The 21275-nt window shown below is 44.5% G+C and overlaps 1 protein-coding gene across 2 annotated transcripts in view; it reads right to left on the bottom strand.

Annotated features, from left to right (window-relative positions):
- Nucleotides 1–21275, bottom strand: part of cdh8 (cadherin 8) — a 195648-nt gene that overhangs the window by 41604 nt on the left and 132769 nt on the right. For both annotated transcript variants that reach the window (XR_008724878.1, XM_055648831.1), the window contains exons 7-8: nucleotides 7353–7606; nucleotides 451–587 (exon numbers count right to left, since the gene is read on the bottom strand). Coding sequence is in view for 1 of the 2 variants with exons in the window: in XM_055648831.1 (XP_055504806.1) it covers nucleotides 451–587; nucleotides 7353–7606 (391 nt within the window). In the remaining variant the exon portion in view is untranslated. The remainder of the gene's footprint in view (nucleotides 1–450; nucleotides 588–7352; nucleotides 7607–21275) is intronic.

The raw sequence follows: 21275 nt of genomic DNA, 5'->3' as shown, positions 1-21275 counted from the left end.
TCCCACAGCTCCAAGAGGTGGAGCATGTGAACAAAGACTTGGCCTAAGATGGCACAGAGCAATGGAGGAATGGTAGAGGACACCAAGGGCCAAGCTTGGCCAGGCCGTCCCTGCAATGCCACCAGGACAACAGGCCTTCATGGTTAAGGTCAAGAATCCTGCACTTGCAAACAGGGACTTGAAAATGGTGCCAAATCTGGCGACTGTGTATACTGTCTCAGTATATAACTGCTATACACTTGGACTGTATCTGGGATGCTTATCTAAGATATATCTAAGTGCTTGTGTACAGTGATACTTATACTGAACTGCATACAAAAATGAATTTCACTGTACCTCAGAATATGTGAAAAGTAAAGTACCATTGAACCAATATATCAGTCTCAGGTAAAGGTTAACCACCCTGAAGCATTAGGTTAAATCAAGTCAAACAATCAACGTGGTACGTACGGGTTTCCATGGCGATAATGCTGATATTATGCCAGACATCAGATTCTCTGTCCAGGGGCTTTGCCAGTGTAATCTTTCCCTCATCAGCATTAATGTTGAACAACCTCTCAAGGTCGGTGTGGCGATCAATGGAATACCTACAAAACAATAGTATTCAATGATCATTCCCAGAAAAAAAATTGCATACACTCACAACAAAACCCCATTCAGTAAGTGGGAGAAGAGAACACTGCTAATTTCAGCTTTTGGATGATATAAAATAACCTACCCATTACAGATCTTAGCCAATCTCCCTTTCCATTTGAAAGTCAACATGCAATAACACCAGCTTTAAACCAGGAAGTCTTTCATTTCACAAACTCAAGATGACATATGAGACTTTACAATTAACTAGATACAAGAGACTGCACTACAGCATAAAACAAATTGCTGGAGGAACTTGGAGTTTAGATTACTGTACCGAGGTACAGTGAAAAGGTTTTGATGCCTGCTATCCAGTTAGTGGAATAGCTATACATGACTACAATCAAGCCATCCACTGTGCACAGATACAGGATAAAGGGAATAACGTTTAGTGTATGATAAAGTCCAGTAAAATCCGATTAGGGTCTGAGGGTCTCCAATGAGTCATATGGTAGCCCAGAACCACTCTCTAGTTTATGAAAGGATGGTTCCATTACCTGATAACAGCTGGGAAGAAATTATACCTGAATCAGGAGGTGAATGGATGGATGGATGGATGGATCTGGAGGTGGAGGTAGATGTGAATGGATGACAGATGCCGGCATGGACTTAATGTGCTGAAGGGCTGATTCCTGTGTCTTTCACTTTCAGTCAAGATCTCATTGACAATATTCCTCACCTGGACCTTATATGTGAAAGTGGGATAACATAGTACTTAGCCCCCAACGGATGATCATGCTGGCATCGTCAGTGGGCCGAAAGGCCTGTTTCTGTGTCTTTCTAGTCAAATTCTCATGGAAAATATTGCAGAGGTGGCCTCACCAGGATCTTGTTTGCAAAAGTGGAATTAACTTAGAACTGGTGTGAATGGGCGATTGATGGTCGGCATGGACTCGGTGGGCTGAACGGTCCGTATCCATACTGTATCTCCAAAGAGAACAACTGTAAACTAAACGCCTCATTCAGAAGAGATTCCCAATGTTATTCAGGAGGAGTCCAGGTCCTTGGATTGAGACGCAAACTAAACCTTCTGTCTCAAGGAGAAATGACCTTTGAACTGAGCCACACTGGTGCATAATCAACGTATCTTCAAATTATCCCCAACAAGTTTCAGACTGACCTTTCAAATCACAGTCACAAATTTCAATTCACTGAGTGAATCTCAGGGTGCTTGACAAGGGGTTTGGTGAATGATTGTGGCTTGAGAAGAACCACATGCACAACCAAAGGGCTAAAAAAAAGTGCTGATTGCTGTTTGAGTGCATCTTACCACAGAATGACAGCCGGCTCGATACCTGCAGATTTAATCTTTCAAAGCTCCTTCATAGCTCAGCATGTAGGAAGAATAATTTTGTCTTAAATTAGGCTGCAATGGTTCTTCGCGGGGCATTGTTATTATCAGGGAGAGAGAGAGATAGACAACAGCTTTGAACTGAGTACAGTAAATCATATGTGAAAATAAGAGCAATTGTCAAATCTTGCAAATAAGTGCTGAGGTTATTAAAAGGCACAGACAGATACAAGAGGTTTAGAAGTATAATGGGCCAAATGCAGGCAAATGGGACTAGCATAGATGGAGCATCTTGCTCGTCACTTTTGTCATGGCATGGACCAGTTGGGCTGAAGGGCCTGTTTCCGTGTTACATGACTGTAACTAAGTTGTACAAAACATTGGAGAGGCCACGTTTGGAGCATTATGATCAGTTTTTGGTCACCCTGTTATGGGAAAGATCTTTAGGAAGGAACTGCTCAAGAAAGAACTAGGAAGGAAATGTTGAAGAAGGGTTCCGACCCGAAATGTCACTTGTTCCTATTCTCCAGAGAGGCTGCTGACCCGCTGAGTTGCTCCAGCAGTTTGTGTCTATCATAGGAAAGATGTTGTTAAGTAGAAAATGGTGCAGATAAGATTTACGAGAATGTTGCTAGGACTCGAGGGCCTGAGGTATAAAGAGAGGTTGAGCAGGCTAGGGCTTTATTCCTTGGTATACGGGACTATGAGGGGTGATCTTATAGAGGTGTATAAGATCATTATCGGAATGAAAAGCAGAGCATAGAATAGTATAGCACAGGAACGAATCCTTCGGCCCACAACGTTTATGCCAAACATGATGCCTAGATAAATTGATCTCATCTGTCTGCCATGATCCATATACTGCTATTCCCTGGATTTCCATGTGCCGATCCAAAAGCCTCTTAAATGTCACTCTTGTATCTACCTCCCCCCCTCCCCCTGTGGCAATGCGTTCCAGGCCCCCATCACTCTCTAGGTAATAAACTTGCCTTGCACATCTCCATTAAACTTTCCCCCTCTCATGTTCATGTATTCCAACCCTCTTGTGCAGCCCAAAAGGTATTTGCCTTCCCCAAAGCCCACCACACTCTATGTTTGCTTTCTGCATCTCCTTATTCTTCTGCAGAATTAATGAAATCACATAATTTATACATCCATAAGTTCATGTTCTAGGAACAGAATGAGGCCATTCGACCCATCAGGTCTACACTGCCATTCAATCATGACTGACCTATGTGTCCTTCTCAACCCCATTCTCCAGCCTTCTGTGCATCAACCCGGATGCCCCTACTAATCAAGAATTTGTCAATCTCCGCATTAAAAATATCTATTAACTTGGCTCCCACAGCTATCTGTGGTAATTAATTTCACATATTCACCTCTGACTAAAGAAATGTCTCCTCATCTCCTTTCTAAAAGTACACCCTTTTATTCTGAGGCTGTGGCCTCTGGTCCTGGACTCTCCCACTAGTGGTTTACAAACCATTCTGTTTTAGCTCACTATGTAAAGAACTGCACATTATTTCAAATTACACTCCTGCATGACCATTCACCGAACCTGTCCTCCGTGTTCTTACAATCTCGTTGCGATCTCCCCACATCGCCCTTTCCTGTTGCGATCTGCATCAGTATATTATCATATTTTTCATCATGGAAGTTAATTGGGAGCAGGAAAGGCCCCAGAACTGATCCCTGTGGTAATCCATGAATAACAGTCTCTCAGCCTGAAAAATACCTCATATTTCCAACAGTTCCTTAACCAAGATTTATCCTTGTTAATACATCACCCTCAACCCAGTGGGATCTTGTTACATACAGTACTTTTTGCTGGATCATTAAAAGCATTTACAGTGGAGGTAGATAAATATTTGAAGGACCGAGAAATTGAGCCTGAGATGGAACTAGTAAAGGAAGAGAGGATGAGAGGAATGGATTTGGTAAATGCACTGAGTCTATTTCCCAGTGTAGGAGCATCAAGAACCAGAGGACATAAGTTTAAGGTGATGGGTGGAAAAGATTTAATAGGAACCTGAGGGGTAACTTTTTCACACAAAGGGTGGTGGGTGTATGGAATGAGCTGCCGGACGAAGTAGTTGAGGCAGGTACTATCGCAAAGTCTTAGCAACGATCAGACAGGTACATGGATAGAATAGGTTTAGAGAGATACGAGTCAAACGCAGGCAGGTGGGACTAGTGTAGATGGGCATGTTGGCCGGTGTGGGCAGGTTGTGCCAAAGGGGCTGTATCCATGATGTATGACTCTTTAAGAGGAGTTGAGGTTGGCATAGATCAGCCATGATGGTATTGAATAGCAGAACAGGCATGAGAAGCAGAATGGTTACTCCAGCTCTATGGCCCCGTGAGACCAGGCAGCAGGCTAGATATAGGGCCACTTGATTTAAACAACATATCTTTCTTTTTTTAATCCACAGAAGCCACCTCAAGATAAAGTGGAAACACATATCATTGAATAATATCAATGATGCAAATTATATTTGTCTCTATCGCATCTCAAAATGGGTTTTAAATTTTAATCGTTTTAAAATTTGATTTGCTATCTCAGCTGCGAGTTTGGAAATGCTAAATTTAGTGCTGTGAGCATAGCTCACTTTTGGACTACACAGGCTAAATCATGCTATTAGGGTATTAAATCTTCCTGTGCACTTCTATTATTTGAAGCTATTTGCTGAGACACAAATAGATCAATTGAATAAATAGATAAATCAAATACTCGCAGCCTGGGTACAGTGCAGGTTATATAAAGACCACATTTCTCTCAGCGGTCGAACAAAGAAAGACTTGCATTTATATAGCTTCCTTCACACGCTTCTTGCCCATGGAGTACTTGTGGAATTGAGGCCACTGTAGGGAACAGCAAGATCCCATGAACAGCAACATCACAATGATGAAACAATTTGCATATGAATGTGTGTGATATGTTTTGTTTGGGATTTGTGTGTGTTTGTTTGTGTCAGCATATTTTTGTGATCATTTAGTGTGTGTTTGTGTGCACCTAGGTGTTGCCCTTCATATGTGGATGCGTCTATGTATGCTATCACTTTATGTATGCGTGTGTGTTATGTGTATTGATGAGAGCATATAAAGTGAAAGGTGGCATTTATTTCTATGTATGCTTCAGAGGATGGAATCCACCAGCCTTGCCTTACCTGCAGTTCACGGGTGTGCGATCCCACTCTATGTGTTTACATCCATGACTTGGTACCCAGAAGCTTGATACCCAATGAATGCCGCAATGCCAGGATATATGTGTGTGCGCTTAGGTGGAAAGTGGACCAAAGCATATTGGGAACATTTGCTTTGATTGCATGTGAGTGTGAGTGTGGGCATATGTGTGTGTGCATGCATGCCAGTGTGTGTGTAGGTACACATGTGTGTGCGCATTGTGCATGCTTGTGTGTGTGTGGGTGGGGAAGGGGAATAGATTTTGGGGAGAGTTGTCTGTGGTTGCATGTCTGTTTATGTATGTCTCTATGTGTCAATGTGCACGTATATGTCTGTGTGTATGTAGGTATGGTACGGAAGTGTACCTATGAACTGTGTGTGTGCACGCCCACGCATGTGTATATGCATGCTTGTGCATTGGATGTGTGCCCAAATGTGTGTGGAGTGTGAGAAGTGTGTAAGGTATGCTATGAAGGTGTAATATGTGTGTGTGTGTATGTGTATATGTTGCATGAGATTCAATTTAATTCAATTGCCCTTTATTGTCATTCAAACATGCAAGTTTTGAACAAAATTTCGTTCCTGCAGTCATAACAGCAAAAAAAAGACAAAAACACACAATTAACACAATTCCACATAAACATCCATCACAGTGAATCTCCAAACACCTCCTCACTGTGATGGAAGGCAAAAGTCTTATCTCTTCCTTGTCCTTTGTTCTTCTCCTGCGGTCAGGCAGCCATCTGCAACGTCGAGGTGACCGGGGCTCCCGATGTTAAAGCCGCGGGCGATGTTATGTCCTGCTACCGTCTAAGCCGCGCTGGGCGATGTAAGGCCCTGCTTCGGGCTGATTCAAACCCCTTGATTCGGGCGGGCGAAGTTGCCGTTGCGGGAGCTCCAAAAATCGGTCTCCCACCAGGGACCTGCGAGCTCCCGACTCCACCGTCCATAGGGCCCGCGGCCGAAGCTCCGAAGTCGGGTTGCAGCTGCAGCATCACCACAGCTCCGAAGTCAGCCAGTATACCTATGAACTGTGTGTGTGCACGCCCACGCATGTGTATATGCATGCTTGTGCATTGGATGTGTGCCCAAGTGTGTCAGCCAGATGGTGAGTCCGCAGCGTCTACGGCTGGAGCCCTCAAGTCGATTCCGGTTGGAGGCCATCAGCTCCACGATATTAGGCCCCAACGACAACGGGGAAACGACAAGGGAAAAGTCGCATCCCCAGTTCAGGGAAGAGATTAAAAAGTTTCTCCCACCCACCCCCCGCCCCCCGCTAAAATAAAACCAAAAACATACTCCCAACAAGACAAAAGAAAGAAAAAAGACAGACGGACTGCCAGCACCCGTCATAGGTCGGCATGGCGACATGCCCCCTGGTGACACCCCGCGACACCCACAACATGTCGCCAGGGGTCGCCTGTACGGTTGAGAGAGGTCTCCTAGTCACCCAAAGAGTCATAGCGTGTTTCTCGTCGCCGCTGAATTTTCAACATGTTAAAAAATGTTGGCGGCCTAGAATGGGTGCCGGCAGTCACCGAAAAGGTTGTGTAAGTGGGACAGCCCCTTGTATTGTCCCTAATGCGTAGGATAGAACTATATTTGGAGTCGCTGGTTGTCGGACTCGGAGGGCCAAAAGGCCTGTTTCCTGCTGTATCCCCAAACTAAACTAAACTCTAATGATGTCTACCACTGCTGAGTAGCTGGTGACCCTCAATTTCAAGGTTCACAGATGTTTAATCAAAACAATAGACACATGGTGAGCTGGCATATAGTAGTCAATTTCCTAGATGAACTCCATAAATGATCGGCACCAGTATTCCCAATGCTACAGCAGCTGAACATTGACCTGGGGAGTCAAAGGACACAGAGGTATGGAGAGTAAATTTTAGTTTAATTCAGAGATACAGCTCGGAAACAGGCCCTTTGGCCCACCGAGTCCGAACCGACCAGCGATCTCCATACATTAACACTATCCTACACACACTAGGGACAATTTTACATTTTATACAAAACCAATTAACCTACAAACCTGTACGTTTTGGGAGTGTAGGATAAAACTGAAGAGGGCAGGGAAAACCTATGCAGGTCACGGGGAGTACGTACAAACTTTGTACAGACAGAAACTGTAGTCGGGATTGAACCCAGATCTCTAGTGCTGTAAGGCAGCAACTCTATCTCTGCGCCACCATGCCACCCTCTGTATTCTAAATGCAGCAAGAAACCAGGATGCAGCCTTCCCTACCTTACAGAGCTATCGCTGACATCGGGGTCCCGAGCCAGAACCTCCCCTATGAGTGATCCGAAGGCCGCGTTCTCCCTCACTTCCAAGAAGTAGTTGGGCAAGGAGAATACTGGAGGTTCATCTGCATCGTCCACTGTGATCTTCACGGCAGCCGTGTCTTTGAAGGGCCCCTTGCTGATGAAGCGCGGGTCAACGTGCGTGTTCCCTGCCTCCACCTTCAAGGTGTAGGATTTCTTGATCTCAAAGTTCAGGGCCTGTGGGAAGTGACAAAGACGAATGATTCCACTAATAACTAGAATTAATGCAAGAGCAGAACAAATGATTTTAACACTGATGGATGGAATTTCCTTGGGATTGGTACATCTCATAACAAGTTCACCCAAGTATTAGTGCTCAAAAATAATTAGGTTGTTTTTCAGAGATTATTTATTACACATATTATATTTGGAGAGTGGAAATCTCCTTACTACGCTATTAATATTTTTCCACCCGTATTATAACACTCAAGGTCTTTTCGTTTTTCCCACTCATTCATTTATTGAGGCAATCTATTAAAATGTTGCCAGTCATTACACATACACAGAACCACTTTGTCTCTTCATTATTAAAGATGTGCATGATTATATTAAGTGGGGATCATGCTGTTTTGTTCTATGGTTTTTCTACTGTGATCTTATTGGATAGAAGAATCAAGTGCTCAAATAATGAACCAATTTAACTTTCATTCAATCTGTAACAAGAGCACAAAAATTACATAATTAGTGTGCTGTCTTGTAAATTAACCTCTACAGGTATACCGATGTTGTGTCTTAATGTATCCTGAAGGCATTTGTAATGATGTGAGAACATATTTCTTTCATATTCTTTCATGGGAGACCCCTTCCACCCATGCAACGGCCTGTTCCAGCTGCTATGGTCAGGCAAACGCCTCCGTTGCCATGTTGTGAGAACAGAGAGGTTGAGAAGGAGTTTCTTCCCAGAGGCCATTTGGACTGTAAACTCCTATCTCACCAGGGACTAACTTTACTGAACGTTTTTCCTTCCAATATTTAATATGTAAAATAATATGTGTGTGTTTATGATTGTGTTTATAGGTTGTTTGGTTGTTTGTTTGTTTGTCTTTTTGCACAAAGTCCACGAGCATTGCCACTTTTCATTTCACTGCACATCTCGTATGTGTATGTGACGAATAAACTTGACTTGACTTGACTTGACTTATAGAGTCACACAGTGTGGAAACAGGCCCTTCGGTCCAACCTGCCCATACCGACCAACATGTCCCATCTACACTCGTTCCACCTGGTTGCGATTGGTCCATATCCCTATAAAACAGACCCGGGTTTGATCCTGACTATGTGCGGAGTATGGCGGGCGAATTAGCAAGCCATGCATGGTGAATCAAAGAGAGCTTTATTGATGAAGTAAAGAGAACAACACACACATGAATGGGGGAAGGCTGTCCGGGGCTCAATACTTATACTAGGGCACACCCCTAAACCCCGTGACAACTCCTTCCTGCCATTACCCAGTTCCGTGACCCTACCCCCGACTGCCGAGGGTTCACATAGTGAGTGGCGCCACAGGACCCCCCCAGAACCGGAGGAACAAAAGCGAAAGGGTAGATGGACGAGGCTTTGCCCCCGCACATCCACTAACAGGGATTGGGCCCGGAGGAAACCTGCGCCAACAACGGCTGGGATACGTCGGCCACCGTAAAGTTCCAGGTAAAATGGCATCGGCCAAAAATGAGCGGGATCTTGCGAACACCATACGTCCATATGGAGCTGTTGTTGACTGCTGTCAGCAAAAGGCCCCGCTTGCCAGAATGAATGTCCACCCCCGATGGGGGTAAAACACTAACCTCCTCGCTTGTATCCCCCACAAAACGTTGTCCAGAGTGGCGATCCTACACGTAGAGGCGTTGCTTCAGGCCGACCACCACAGTGACTACTAGCGGCCGTTCCTGGCTTTTCCCAGATACGAGCAGGGCGGGCGGCACTGACGGGATGCGGGACCCCAGCGCTGGTGGTAGTAACACCACCTCTCCTTACCGGGGTCGTTCGGGACAGGCAGTGCAGGGCCTGGTTTCTAGATACGCGATCGATCGAGCCACCGCCCTGCTGCGTGGCTTGCCACAGCTCGTCCGCACGCTCTGCTAGCAGCAAGGGGTCTGCAAAATCCTCACCCTCAAACAGCAGGTGGATGTCGTCCGGCATCTGCTCCAAAAAGGCGTGTTTGTAAAGCAGACAGGGCCGATACCCATCCATGAGGGGGAGCATCTCGCTCATGAGCTCTAATGGCTTGCGATCGCCGAAGCCACCCATTTGCATAAGCTGCGCTGCACTGTCCCGGCAGCTGAGCCCAAAGGTCCACAAGAGCAGCGCTTTAAGGCCCTCATATTTGTCCTGATCCGGCAGCGCGCGTAGGTAAGGGACCAGGCGACTGGCCGTCCTCTGATCCAAAGCGCCAACCACATAGTAGCACTGGGTGTCGTTGGCCGTTATGTGTCAATCGTGGAACTGGGCCTCGGCTTGTTGGAACCGCACCTGGAGCACGATGTCCAGAACATGGGCAGCTTCAAGGAGACAGCATTCTGCTGGGCCGCAGTGTCAGCGACCTCGGGATGTTGAGGTTGATCGTTGTCTGCAAACATAATTGAAATCCAAACTGACCTGTTTGGATCGTCAGGGTCACAAATATGGCAGGCAAATTAGCAAGCCATGCGTGATGAATCAAAGAGATCCTTATTGATGAAGTAACGAGAACAACATACGCGAATAGGGAAGACTGACCCAGGGCTCTATACTTATACGGGGGCACACCCCTAAACACCGTGACAACACTTTCCTGCCATTAACCAGTCACTTGACCCTACCCCCGACTGCTGAGGGTTCGCATAGTGAGTGGGCTACCCACTGTGTGGCACCACAGCAGTCGGTATGGAGTTTGCATGTTCTCCGTGTGTTGGCATGGGTTTTCCACAGGTGCTCTGCAGAGTTTCCTCCCACACTCTAAAGACGTACAGGTTTGTACGTTAATTGGATTTGATAAGTTGTAAAATTGTCCCTAAGGTGCGTAGGTTAGTGTACAGGGTAATTGTTGGTTGGCGCGGACTTGGTGGGCCGAAGGGCCTCAAAGTATCATGAAAATTTAAAGTCTAAAGTGTAAATCGTCATTGCATCCAGCATTTCAAACCCTTCAAGACCTTTGCATGTTTTTATAAGGTCTCTTTCCAATCTGAACTCCCAAGAATACAAACCCTATCAACTCATACAGTTCTACTCACAATCCCCTCCCCCCCCTTGCGACATTCTGCCACACTACTCGCTTGAACAATTCCACTGCTCACCACATTGAATCCCTCTTCAGATCACACCTTCCCTAGCCAACATTGGACCTGGTCTTATCTCGTCTCCACACCCTGTCTTTAGACCGAAGAAAGGTCACAACTCAAAACATCTCATATCCTTGTACTTCAGAGATGCAGCCTGACCTGCTGAGTTACTCCAGCACTTTCGTATAAACCAACAGTTCTTTGTTTCTACACATGCAGTAAACCCACCATTCCTGGAGCCAATTTAGTGATCTCTACTCCACCTTCTCTATGAATTTTTCAGTGCATCATTTCTTAGATGACACCGAAACTGTGCACATCACATCAGGTGCATTCTCACTAAGGTCCTGTACAATTGCAAGAACACATTCTCAGGCCTCCTTTGATAATAAAGTCTGCACAAAAATGCCTTGTTAATCATTTATTGCACCTGCATGCCTGCCTTCAGCGACTTTAGTACAAACATACCCAAGTCTGTTTGAACATCTACAATATCCAATCTCTCACAGTTTAACAAATGCTCTGCCTTGTTTGGATATATAAGGTGTTCCTAATGCAAGTGCTTGGAACCTGGACAACATTTAAAGGATATTTGGACAGGCAGATAGACACAAAATGTTGGAGTTACTCAGTGGGTTAGGCAGGATCTGTGGAGAAAAAGATTAGGTGACATTTCGGGTTGAGACCCTTCTTTGGACAGGTGTGTGGATAGGAATAGTTTTGAGGGATTTGGGTCAAACGCAAGGAAATAGGACAAACTTAGACAGATGTCATGGAAAATGTGGGTTAAGAACCTGTTTCCATGCTGCATGACTCTATGACACTAAATGAACCATCTATTCATTATCTTCCCAGCCAAGTCCATCAGAACCTTAATTTTCAATAAGACCAACTCTTATTTTTATCAATTCCAATGAACATTCAGCATGGACGAATTGGGCCAAATGGCATGTTTCCATGCTGTATGACTCGATGACTCCACGACGTAGTTTTTAGTTTTAGGTTTCGTTTTAGAGATACAGCACAGAAACAGGCACTTCGGCCCACCGAGTCTGTGCCAAACAACAATCATCCCGCACACTAGTTCTATCCCACACACAAAGCACTATTTATAAAAGTCAATAGTAAGATTAAACGAGAACTTAGCAGTTTGAAGTTTGATCGTTATTTTATGAGGAGTAATGTTGAGGGATTACGTGAAGAACCCCGCCAGGACGCATGCGTGTCATTCTACAAAGCAGCGGTGTGAAATCACAGATAACTGTAATGACTAAACATAGTAAGATTAGAGAAGAGATACCAGTTGAGTATATGATCAAGGGTGGGAGTGAAGGGCACGTAATCCCTCAACGTTACTCCTCATAAAATAACGATCAAACTTCAAACTGGTAAGTTCTCGTTTAATCTTACTATTTTACTTCGGAGTCACGTGAGTGACTACGTGAAGATTTTAAAGCTCTGTGATTTCATGCCGTGGAAACGAGTTCATGCATCACATCTGCCTTGATTATGGGGAGAATAGTGTTAACATCATTAGACATCAACGATAAATATATTAACACCAAATTATAGCCCCTATTTATGGGGTAAATTATATTACAGAACTTAAAATTGTTTCTGCACATGTTCCAGGTTCAATGATTGGTTTGTTATAAAATCGTTGGAAAGTTTTCTCCGTTGACCATGCTGCTGTCTTGAGGATTTGGTCCATAGGAACATCCAACTTCATAGCTTCCGATGTAGCTGCAGCCCTGCTGGAGTGAGATTTTAAAATGCTAGTGTCTACTCCAGCCTTTTTTAGGACCTGTTTTAGCCATCTAGAGATGGTCTGGACTGTCACTGTTTTGAGTGGCTGTTTGTAGCTGATTAAAAGTGACAATTCTTTCCCTCTGATGATCTTAGTATATTCCATATATAATAGTAAGTGTGTTACAATACAGAGACGACCATCTGTCGGGTAGGCCCTGAATTCTGTTTTTAGGCCTGCTGACCCCTGTCTGTTTTGTTTGACTAATTCATTGATCTTAAAAGTTAAATTTCCAGATGAAATAGTCATGTTGTCCAGCCTTAGTTTCTGTAGTGACTGGACCCTATGTGCCGTGACCAAGGCCATCAGCATGACTGTTTTCATAGTCAGTATCTGTAGGGACAGAGCTGTAGCTGGAGACCAGTTTCTTAACATGGTCAGTACAATGCTCACATCCCATATTTGGGAGTACCTGGTTCTTGGGGGATTCACATTAAAAATGCCCCTCATGTGTTTGGTTACCAGGGTGTGTCCCAACAGAATGCCGCTCTGTTCCTTGCCACAGGTATGTTGACAGAGCACTTCTGGCACAGTTGATGGCACTATGACTGAGCCTCTCATCGTAATGGAGGCTTGCCAGGAATTCCAGAACAGACGGGATATTCATAGATCTGTGGGTGATGTTTATTGTTGTGACAGTACTTCCCATTTCTTGATAACTCCAAGTACTGTTTTTTGGTGGACTGTCTGTGGGCCGCTGAAATAATTTCACTGTTCGGTCCGTCAGTCCCAGGTGTAGTAGACGTGCTTTCAAACTCTACAAATTAATAGGTTTATATAATTATGACATGGGTAACTACCCCTTGTTGCGGGAAGAACCAGTAAATTAGGTCTATGATGGATGGTGATGCATGGTTCTAATACCATGTCGGTATCACCGGGACCCATGGTTGAGTAGGCCAATCGGGTACTATCAAAATACCAGATGCGGAGTCTTGCTGTATATTCCTAAATACCCGACTGATGAGGCAGAAAGGAGGGAATGCATAAATAAACAATCCCCCAATGCAGTGAAAATGCATCTGTTGCCACTGCCCCAGGTTCTGGTTCCCATGAACATAATTCGATAGCTGGTGTGAGCCTGGATGCGAATAGGTCGATATCTGGTGTTCCATACCGTGCTGTAATTTCAGCAAATACATTTTTATCCAACATCCATTCAGTGTTTTCATTGAATTTTCGTGACCTGTTGTCTGCCACTAAATTTAGTTTACCTGGTAAGTAGGTAGCTGATATCCAAATATCTCTCTCTGGATACACTATTGCCAAATTGTGTTGGCCAGATTGTCACATAATGTCGATTTGTTTCCACCCATATGGGTGATATATGCTACCACGGTGGTGTTTTCAATTTGTAGTCTAACATGCTGGTGATATAACCCAGAACAATATGACTTAAAGCCATGGAATGCACTTAACATTCCCAGGTAGTTTATGCACAGTGTTTGTAATAATGATGCCTCCTGTGCATTCCATCTCCCCCACAGCTGGAGATGGAATTGGTAGCACCCCATCCAAGTGCACTGGCATCAGTTTGTAGTTCCATATACGGGTAGCTGATAATGTTTGGATTGGAACAATGCCTAATGTTATCTTTCCACCATTTTAGTTCCATTATGGCCTCTGTTGGTAGCTTCATTGGTCTGTCAAAATGACCACCATAATTTTTGAGTGCTCGTATTTTAGCCCTCTGTAATTTTTGATAATGTAAATGTCCGATTTGTGTGGCTGGAAACGCAGCCACTATAATTCCCATTATTCTTGCTACCAGTCTAATGGATGGTTTTGTGATGTCAATGATTTTGCTGCAAGCCTCCATGAAGGCTGTAACCTTTTCTTTCGGCAAAGTCACTGGCATGTGAACTGAGTTAAGGGTGAACCCCAGATGATCCATTGTGTTAAATAACATCTGTGATCACCTCTAATCGGTACTGTATAGTAAGCATCTTTTAAAACGATGCTTGCCATGTAGTAACCTAGGAAATCAATTGCTTAGCAGTAACAAAGGTTTCCATCTTGTAATGAATATATAGTACGAAAGTATTCAAATTAGTCAAATCTATGATGATGCGGCAACCACTATCTTGTTTATGATAAAGATTTTGGACTCGAATTCCTGTGATTCGTGTTGGGTTTCCTCCATTACTCCTTTTTTATATGGCCACTGTAGTTCAGCATGCGCTTTTGATTTTTCTTTGCCTGTAAGCATGAACATTCGGTTCGGTACATGCTGATCTGGAGGATTATGTTTTTGTATAAATTCTATGGTATAACCCTATACTTCTGAAAATATAAGTGTCGGTAGTTAATTTATTCCAAGCATCCAGATAGAATTGTAATCTCCCACCAACCTCGTAAGGAACCAGACCCACCTACCTCCATGGTTACTATTGGTAGGTTTGTTACTTTTTCGGCATCCTCCGTGGACGTTGAGGCGGCGATGTCTGGATCTGTAGTTGGGTCGGTGTTGAGGGTTAGCGCATTCCCCAGGAAGTACAGTCTGGGCCATTGAGCTTTCACCAGTTTGTCTTGGCCGACTGTGGTGCTTTTTCCCTGGCCGAAGTAGTTTTTAGACGTTGCTTTAATGAGCCCCAGGGTTTTACCCTCTTCATCAAGTTCTTTTACCTGTTTTGATAAGTTGCCTCCAAATAGTAATATTGGTGGTTTGGAGGTTCCAGGTTTGCATAGGCCTGCAAATTAGGGTCTAAAGCCGGATGGATGGCACTTCTTCCTAATGCTGTTTACTCGTATTGGTAGTTGCAAAATAAAGCCAGTGCATCCTGGTGATCTTGTGTCACGTCTTTTGTGTTTATTGTGCGGGCGAAAACCGTAATTCCCGTTGTTAGGACTTTCAGAACTTTCTGTAGTTTCAAGTTCCTGGCTCTGATTGAGACTCCGACATGTTTTCAAATACACTGGTTGACACTGGGAACATTCAGTGTTTTGCAGTTCCCTGGTGGTGCTGTGGTGTCCAATAGTGCCTGTCCTTATAGCTGGTTGAATGACAAGTAGTCGATACTTGCAGCTATTTTAGGTTCCAGGTTTTGGCCAGTTTGGTCGGGTTGAATAAACTGGGACACCATATCCAATAGGTTTTCTTGCACCCCATGTGCACTAGGGGTATGTTCTGCACCCCTCTTCAGGGTCAGCCCAGAATTGACCTCCTGTACTCCCCTTTGATGAGGGAGAAACACTGTGCAGCCCTACAAGAGATACTGCTGTAGGACTTACTAGCTGCCCACTGTGACTAGTCTCCATCTCCCGGAGCCTGTCACTTTGGAGTACTTGCTCCAATAGCCGCTCCAACTGGCTCCAATGCTCTTGGGCACTGGCCACTCGCGGCTGCTCCAGTTCCTGCAGCTGCTCCAACCGGCTCCAATGCTCACGGGCACTGGCCATCGCGGCTGCTCCTGAAGTTGCTCCTGCTCCAGTTCCTGCAGCCACTCCAAACCGGCCCCAATGCTCACGGGCACTGGCCGCTCGCGGCTATTCAGAGTCGGACTCATCGGAGTCAACAACTGTTAGTTTTTTGCTTCGCTCTACCGCCCGGCCATGGCCGGTGCGTGAGTGATGTCGGGTACAGCTGTTCCCATTTCGGGAGATTGGCGTGTTGTTGGCTGCTGCTGCTGGCTGCCCGGAAACTCCGCGGTTCTCCCCCGTCAGCTTTTTCGCAGCCTTCGTGGATCTGGTCCATGTCTCCACCTGTAAGGTAAGTGGAAGGAACGCAGAGTCTCCTTACCTGCTGTTCCCAGCTTTCAAATTCTGCCGCTAAGGGAACGTCGTTCCCCCTCCTGTGACTCGTTGCAATGCGTGTAGCGATATGACACGCATGCGTCCTGGCGGGGTTCTTCACGTAGTCACTCATGTGACTCCGAAGTAAAATTATCCTACAAACCTACATGTCTAGGAGGAATCCAGAGCACCCGGAAAAAACCCATGCAGTCACAGGGAGAACATGCAATCTCTGTACAGACAGCACCCATAATCAGAATAGAACCAGGATTCCTGGTGCTGTGCAGCAGCAACTCTTTTCTCCAGGTTATCTCCAGGTGTTCCCAAGACATAGGTTTACTTACACGCTCCCAAGACATATAGGTTTGCAGGTTAATTGGCTTATGTAAATTGTAAATTGTCCCTGGTGTGCAGGATAGTGCTAGTGTGCAGGTTGATCACTAGTCGGCGCAGCCCCGGTGGATCAAACGATCTATTTTCACACTGTATCTCTGAAGTAAAAGTAAAGTAAAATGAAAACCAAGACTGCAGTGTTAATCTACCATGGCAGCCTAACCTTGTTGCAAACCATAATAACCTTTCCACGTTGCTCTGAAGTGTAAGAATAGCTAGGTACGGACAGAATATTGTGCATTTATGTCATAAGGAAAAACATGATGTCTGTTTATTATATAAAACATGTATACGAAGTGGGGATAATGGCTTGGAGACAAATGGTTTTTCACAGTAAGAAGCAGCCAACCTAATCAAATCCTTGTCCCACCACCGGTCATTCCTTCTTCTCCATCGGGCGGAAGGTACGGAAGCTTGAAGGGCGTGCTACCTGATTCTGGAACAGCTTCTTCCCTTCAGTTATCAGGATCCTTAATGGTCCTTCCATAAGCTAGGGTACTGTCCGGTTCATCTCTACCCCATTGCAGACATTGGACTTTGGCTCTGGAACTGGTGTGCTGTAATGCTGAGAATTGTATTCTGCACTCTGTATCTTCCCCTTTGCTTTGCCTATTGTACTTGAGTTTAACTCGATTTTATTTAATTAAACCCAAACCTAGTTTAAATTAATTTAGAGAAAACTGGTCCCTCGGACCACCAAGTCCATGCCTTTCACCAATTGCCCATTCACTCAGCTCAGTGTTATCCCATTTTCTCATTTACTCCCTGTACACAAGGGGCAATTTACAGAGGGTCAATTAACTTACAATCTTGTACATCTTTGCAATCTGGGAGGAAAACGGAGCAGACATAATGTGTGGAAAGGAACTACAGGTGCTGGTTAATACACAAAAGGCCACAAAGTGCTCAAGTAACTCAGCGGGTCAGGCAGTATCTCTGGAGAAAAAGGATGTGTGACGTTTCAGTTCGGGACCCTTCTTCAGATCAGGTCCAGACCAGAGAGGGTTCACCAGACTGATTCCTGGGATGTCAGGACTTTCATATGAAGAAAGACTGGATAGACTCGGCTTGTACTCGCTAGAATTTAGAAGATTGAGGGGGGATCTTATTGAAACTTACAAAATTCTTAAGGGGTTGGACAGGCTAGATGCAGTAAGATTGTTCCCGGTGTTCGGGAAGTCCAGAACAAGGGGTCACAGTTTAAGGATAAGGGGGAGTCTTTTAGGACCGAGATGAAAAAAACATTTTTCACACAGAGAGTGGTGAATCTCTGGAATTCTCTGCCACAGAAGGTAGTTGAGGCCAGTTCATTGGCTATATTTAAGAGGGAGTTAGATGCAGCCCTTGTGGCTAAAGGGATCAGGGGGTATGGAGAGAAGGCAGGTACAGGATACTGAGTTGGATGATCAGCCATGATCATATTGAATGGCGGTGCTGGCTCGAAGGGCTGAATGGCCTACTCCTGCACCTATTTTCTTTGTTTCTATGTAACATCGCCCATTCTCTTTCTCTAGAGATGTTGCTGGACTCGCAGATTTACTCCAACACTTGGTGTTTATCTTAGGAAAACAGTGCACCTGAAGGAAACCCACGCAGTGACAGGACAAATGTATTGCCAGATCTGACTGGATAGCATGCAGAACAAAACTTTTCACTGTACTTTGGTACACATGACATTAATAAACCTAAACCTAAAAGGCACAGTGATTGTTAAACCTGCCACTCAAAGTGTTTGGTTTGTTGAAAATAAGAGATTATTTCTGGCCTTTCGAGCTCCACTGAGAATATGCCAAGGTCATTTTCTCAGCTGAGTTGGTCTCTCCATGGAATACAACCTATGTTTCTCATTAGCTGGCACATAAGCACAATGTGAACCTTGTGTGATTTCACTATTTGTGTGCTAATATTGCCAGGGAAGTCTTAAGTAAGTGCAAGACAGCTTCTTTCTTTATTCCTTCCATGAGCTAGGGTACTGTGCGATTCACCTCGACCCCATTGCGACATTGGACTTTGTCCATGGAACTGATGCACTACATTGCTGAGAACTATATTATGCACTCTATATCTTGGCATTCTGTACAAAATGGACCAACATTCCAACTAGCCATCAAAATAATCCTTTCCAAGGTGGGAGCAGTGTTCATAATTGTCAGCTTTCCAGACATATATGTTTGGGTTTAGGTTATAATCGGCATCTGTAAATTGACCATATGCGTTGGATAGAATAAGTGTAAGGGTGATCATGGTTGGCACGGATATAGTGGGTTGACGGACTGTTTCCATGCTGTATCTCCAAATTAAATTAAGCTAAAGTAAACTTGCCGGGCTTTGTCCTGCTCCTACAACCCCCTCCTCACATTTCCAGCGTCCCTCCCTCCCTATTGCATTCAAGGGTCTCGAACCAAAGCAACATCTGTCCATTCCCTCCACAGATGCTGCCAGACACACTGATTTCCTCCAGCACTATATACTCTGCAGCACCCTGCAGAAACAGAGATGATGCAATGTGCACTGAAAAATGTGGCAGGGATATTGATTTTTCAAATCATGATTGATCACTGAAGGACACAAAGTGCAGGAGTAACTCTGCAGGTCAGGCATCACCTCGGGAGAAAGACAGACTCACAAAGCTGGAGTAACTCAGCGGGTCAGGCAACATTTCTGGAGAAAAGGAATAGGTGACATTCTGGGTCGAGACCCTTCTTCAGACTAAGAGTCAGGGTAGAGGTAAATGAGAGATATAGACAGTGATACAGAGAGATATAGAATAAATGAATGAAAGTTATATAAATAAGTAACCGATCAAGAAATGGTCCATTGTTGGCTGTGAGCTAGTTATACAGACAATTAAAGTCACCAGGACAACAGTGAAACTAGTACAATGACTAGAGTTAGTGGTAACATGAGGGGGAACTTCTTTACTCAGAGAGTGGTAGCTGTGTAGAATGAGCTTCCAGTGGAGGTGGTGGAGGCAGGTTCGATTTTATCATGTTAAAATAAATTGGATAGGTATATGGACGGCAAAGGAATGGAGGGTTATGGTCTGAGTGCAGGTAGATGGCACTGGGGGAGAATAAGTGTTCGGCACGGACTAGAAGGGCCAAGATGGCCTGTTTCCGTGCTGTAATTGTTATATGGTTATAGAGTGGGGGAGGGACGGTGAGAGAGGGGATGCAATGATTACTTAAAGTTAGAGAAATCAATATTCATACAGCTGGTTTATAAGCTGCCCAAGCAAAATATGAGATGCTGTTTGCATGTTCAAAAGTTAGAAATATTCAATTTTTAATGCAGATTAAGTTATTACTGTAATTAATGCTCAAATTCTCTCTCTTGAGTTTAATGACCAAATAAAGTTAATTGGGAATAAGATGGTCAACAATTGTAGCAGTTCACAAGTAGTGAACATTATCAGGAAATTGAACGACCAAGCTGCAATGATAATCAAATTACATAATCATAAAGACACACAGCTCAAAAACATGCCCTTCAGTCCACTGTGGAAATAATCCTTCAGCCCACCTTGCCCACGCCGACCAAGATGTCCCATCTACACTAGTCCCACCTAGAGTTTGGCCCATATCCCTCTAAACCTGACCCATCCATGTACCTGTCCAAATGTTTCTGAAACATTACGATAGTACCCGCCTCAACTACCTCCTCCGACAGCTCATTCCATACACTCACCACCCTTTGTGTGAAAATGTTACCCCTCAGGTTCCTATTATATCTTTCCCCCCTCACAAACCTATGTCTTCTGGTTCTTGATTCTCCTACTTTGGGCAAGAGATTCTGTGTGTCTACCCGATCTATTCTTCTCATGATTTTGTACACCTTATGTGTTAATTTGTAAACCAGCATCTGCAGTTCCTTGTTTCTACATTTCTGTGCTTCAATCACTGCTGCAGAAAACTGCTTTAGATACTCCGAACAAAGTCTGCCCTGTATAAGCCTTTTGCACTGAGCGGAAGCTTCTAGGTTTTAAATTTTGAATTTTTCCTTTTGATTTCCATTCCCACTCCTTCCACTGTTCAGAGAACTCACCCTTTACGAAAAGGTTGGGGGAAGAAGTAGTTTTCAAAACAGAAATCGTTAAATAATTGAGAAGCAAATGAAATACGGGGCTATGGAGGTATGGCTAGTGGGATTAATGTGAAACGTCTTCAACAGTACAACCAGAGGTTGCATTCGAAAAGCAAAAAAGGGTCAAATTGCCTTATTTTCTATCCCCTCTAGAAAGAATCAGCTGGCTCTGTTGTTTCACTGCAATGGGGACATTAAGCTGGTAACAATTTAATGGACCATTTAAATGGATAAATGGAGGGCACTTTCCACAGTGGGTCTCAGTTACAGAAACATAGTGGAGAGAGGGATGGAATTGGCAGGTCAATGATCCAGGGTGCTGGAAGTAAGGTAGGATGGGAGTTTTGTTTTTGATTAGATCACCCCCTCAGCCCCTGCGCTCCTTGCTTGTCCAAACTCTCCTAATAGCTCAGGACCTCGAATCCTAGCAATATCTTCATTATTCTTCTCTGTACTCTATCCAGCTTAAGGGCCTGTCCCACTTACGTGTCCTTGGCACGCAACATTACGCGACCTCGTGGTCGCCTAGAGCCGAGATGGTCGAGCGAAGGTAGGGCTTGATTACATGCGTACG

The sequence above is a fragment of the Leucoraja erinacea genome, chromosome 17, assembly GCF_028641065.1.
Source record: "Leucoraja erinacea ecotype New England chromosome 17, Leri_hhj_1, whole genome shotgun sequence".
NCBI lineage: Eukaryota > Metazoa > Chordata > Chondrichthyes > Rajiformes > Rajidae > Leucoraja > Leucoraja erinaceus.
The sequence above is the reverse complement of the archived record's forward strand: the minus strand, read 5'-3'. Positions and strand labels throughout refer to the sequence as shown.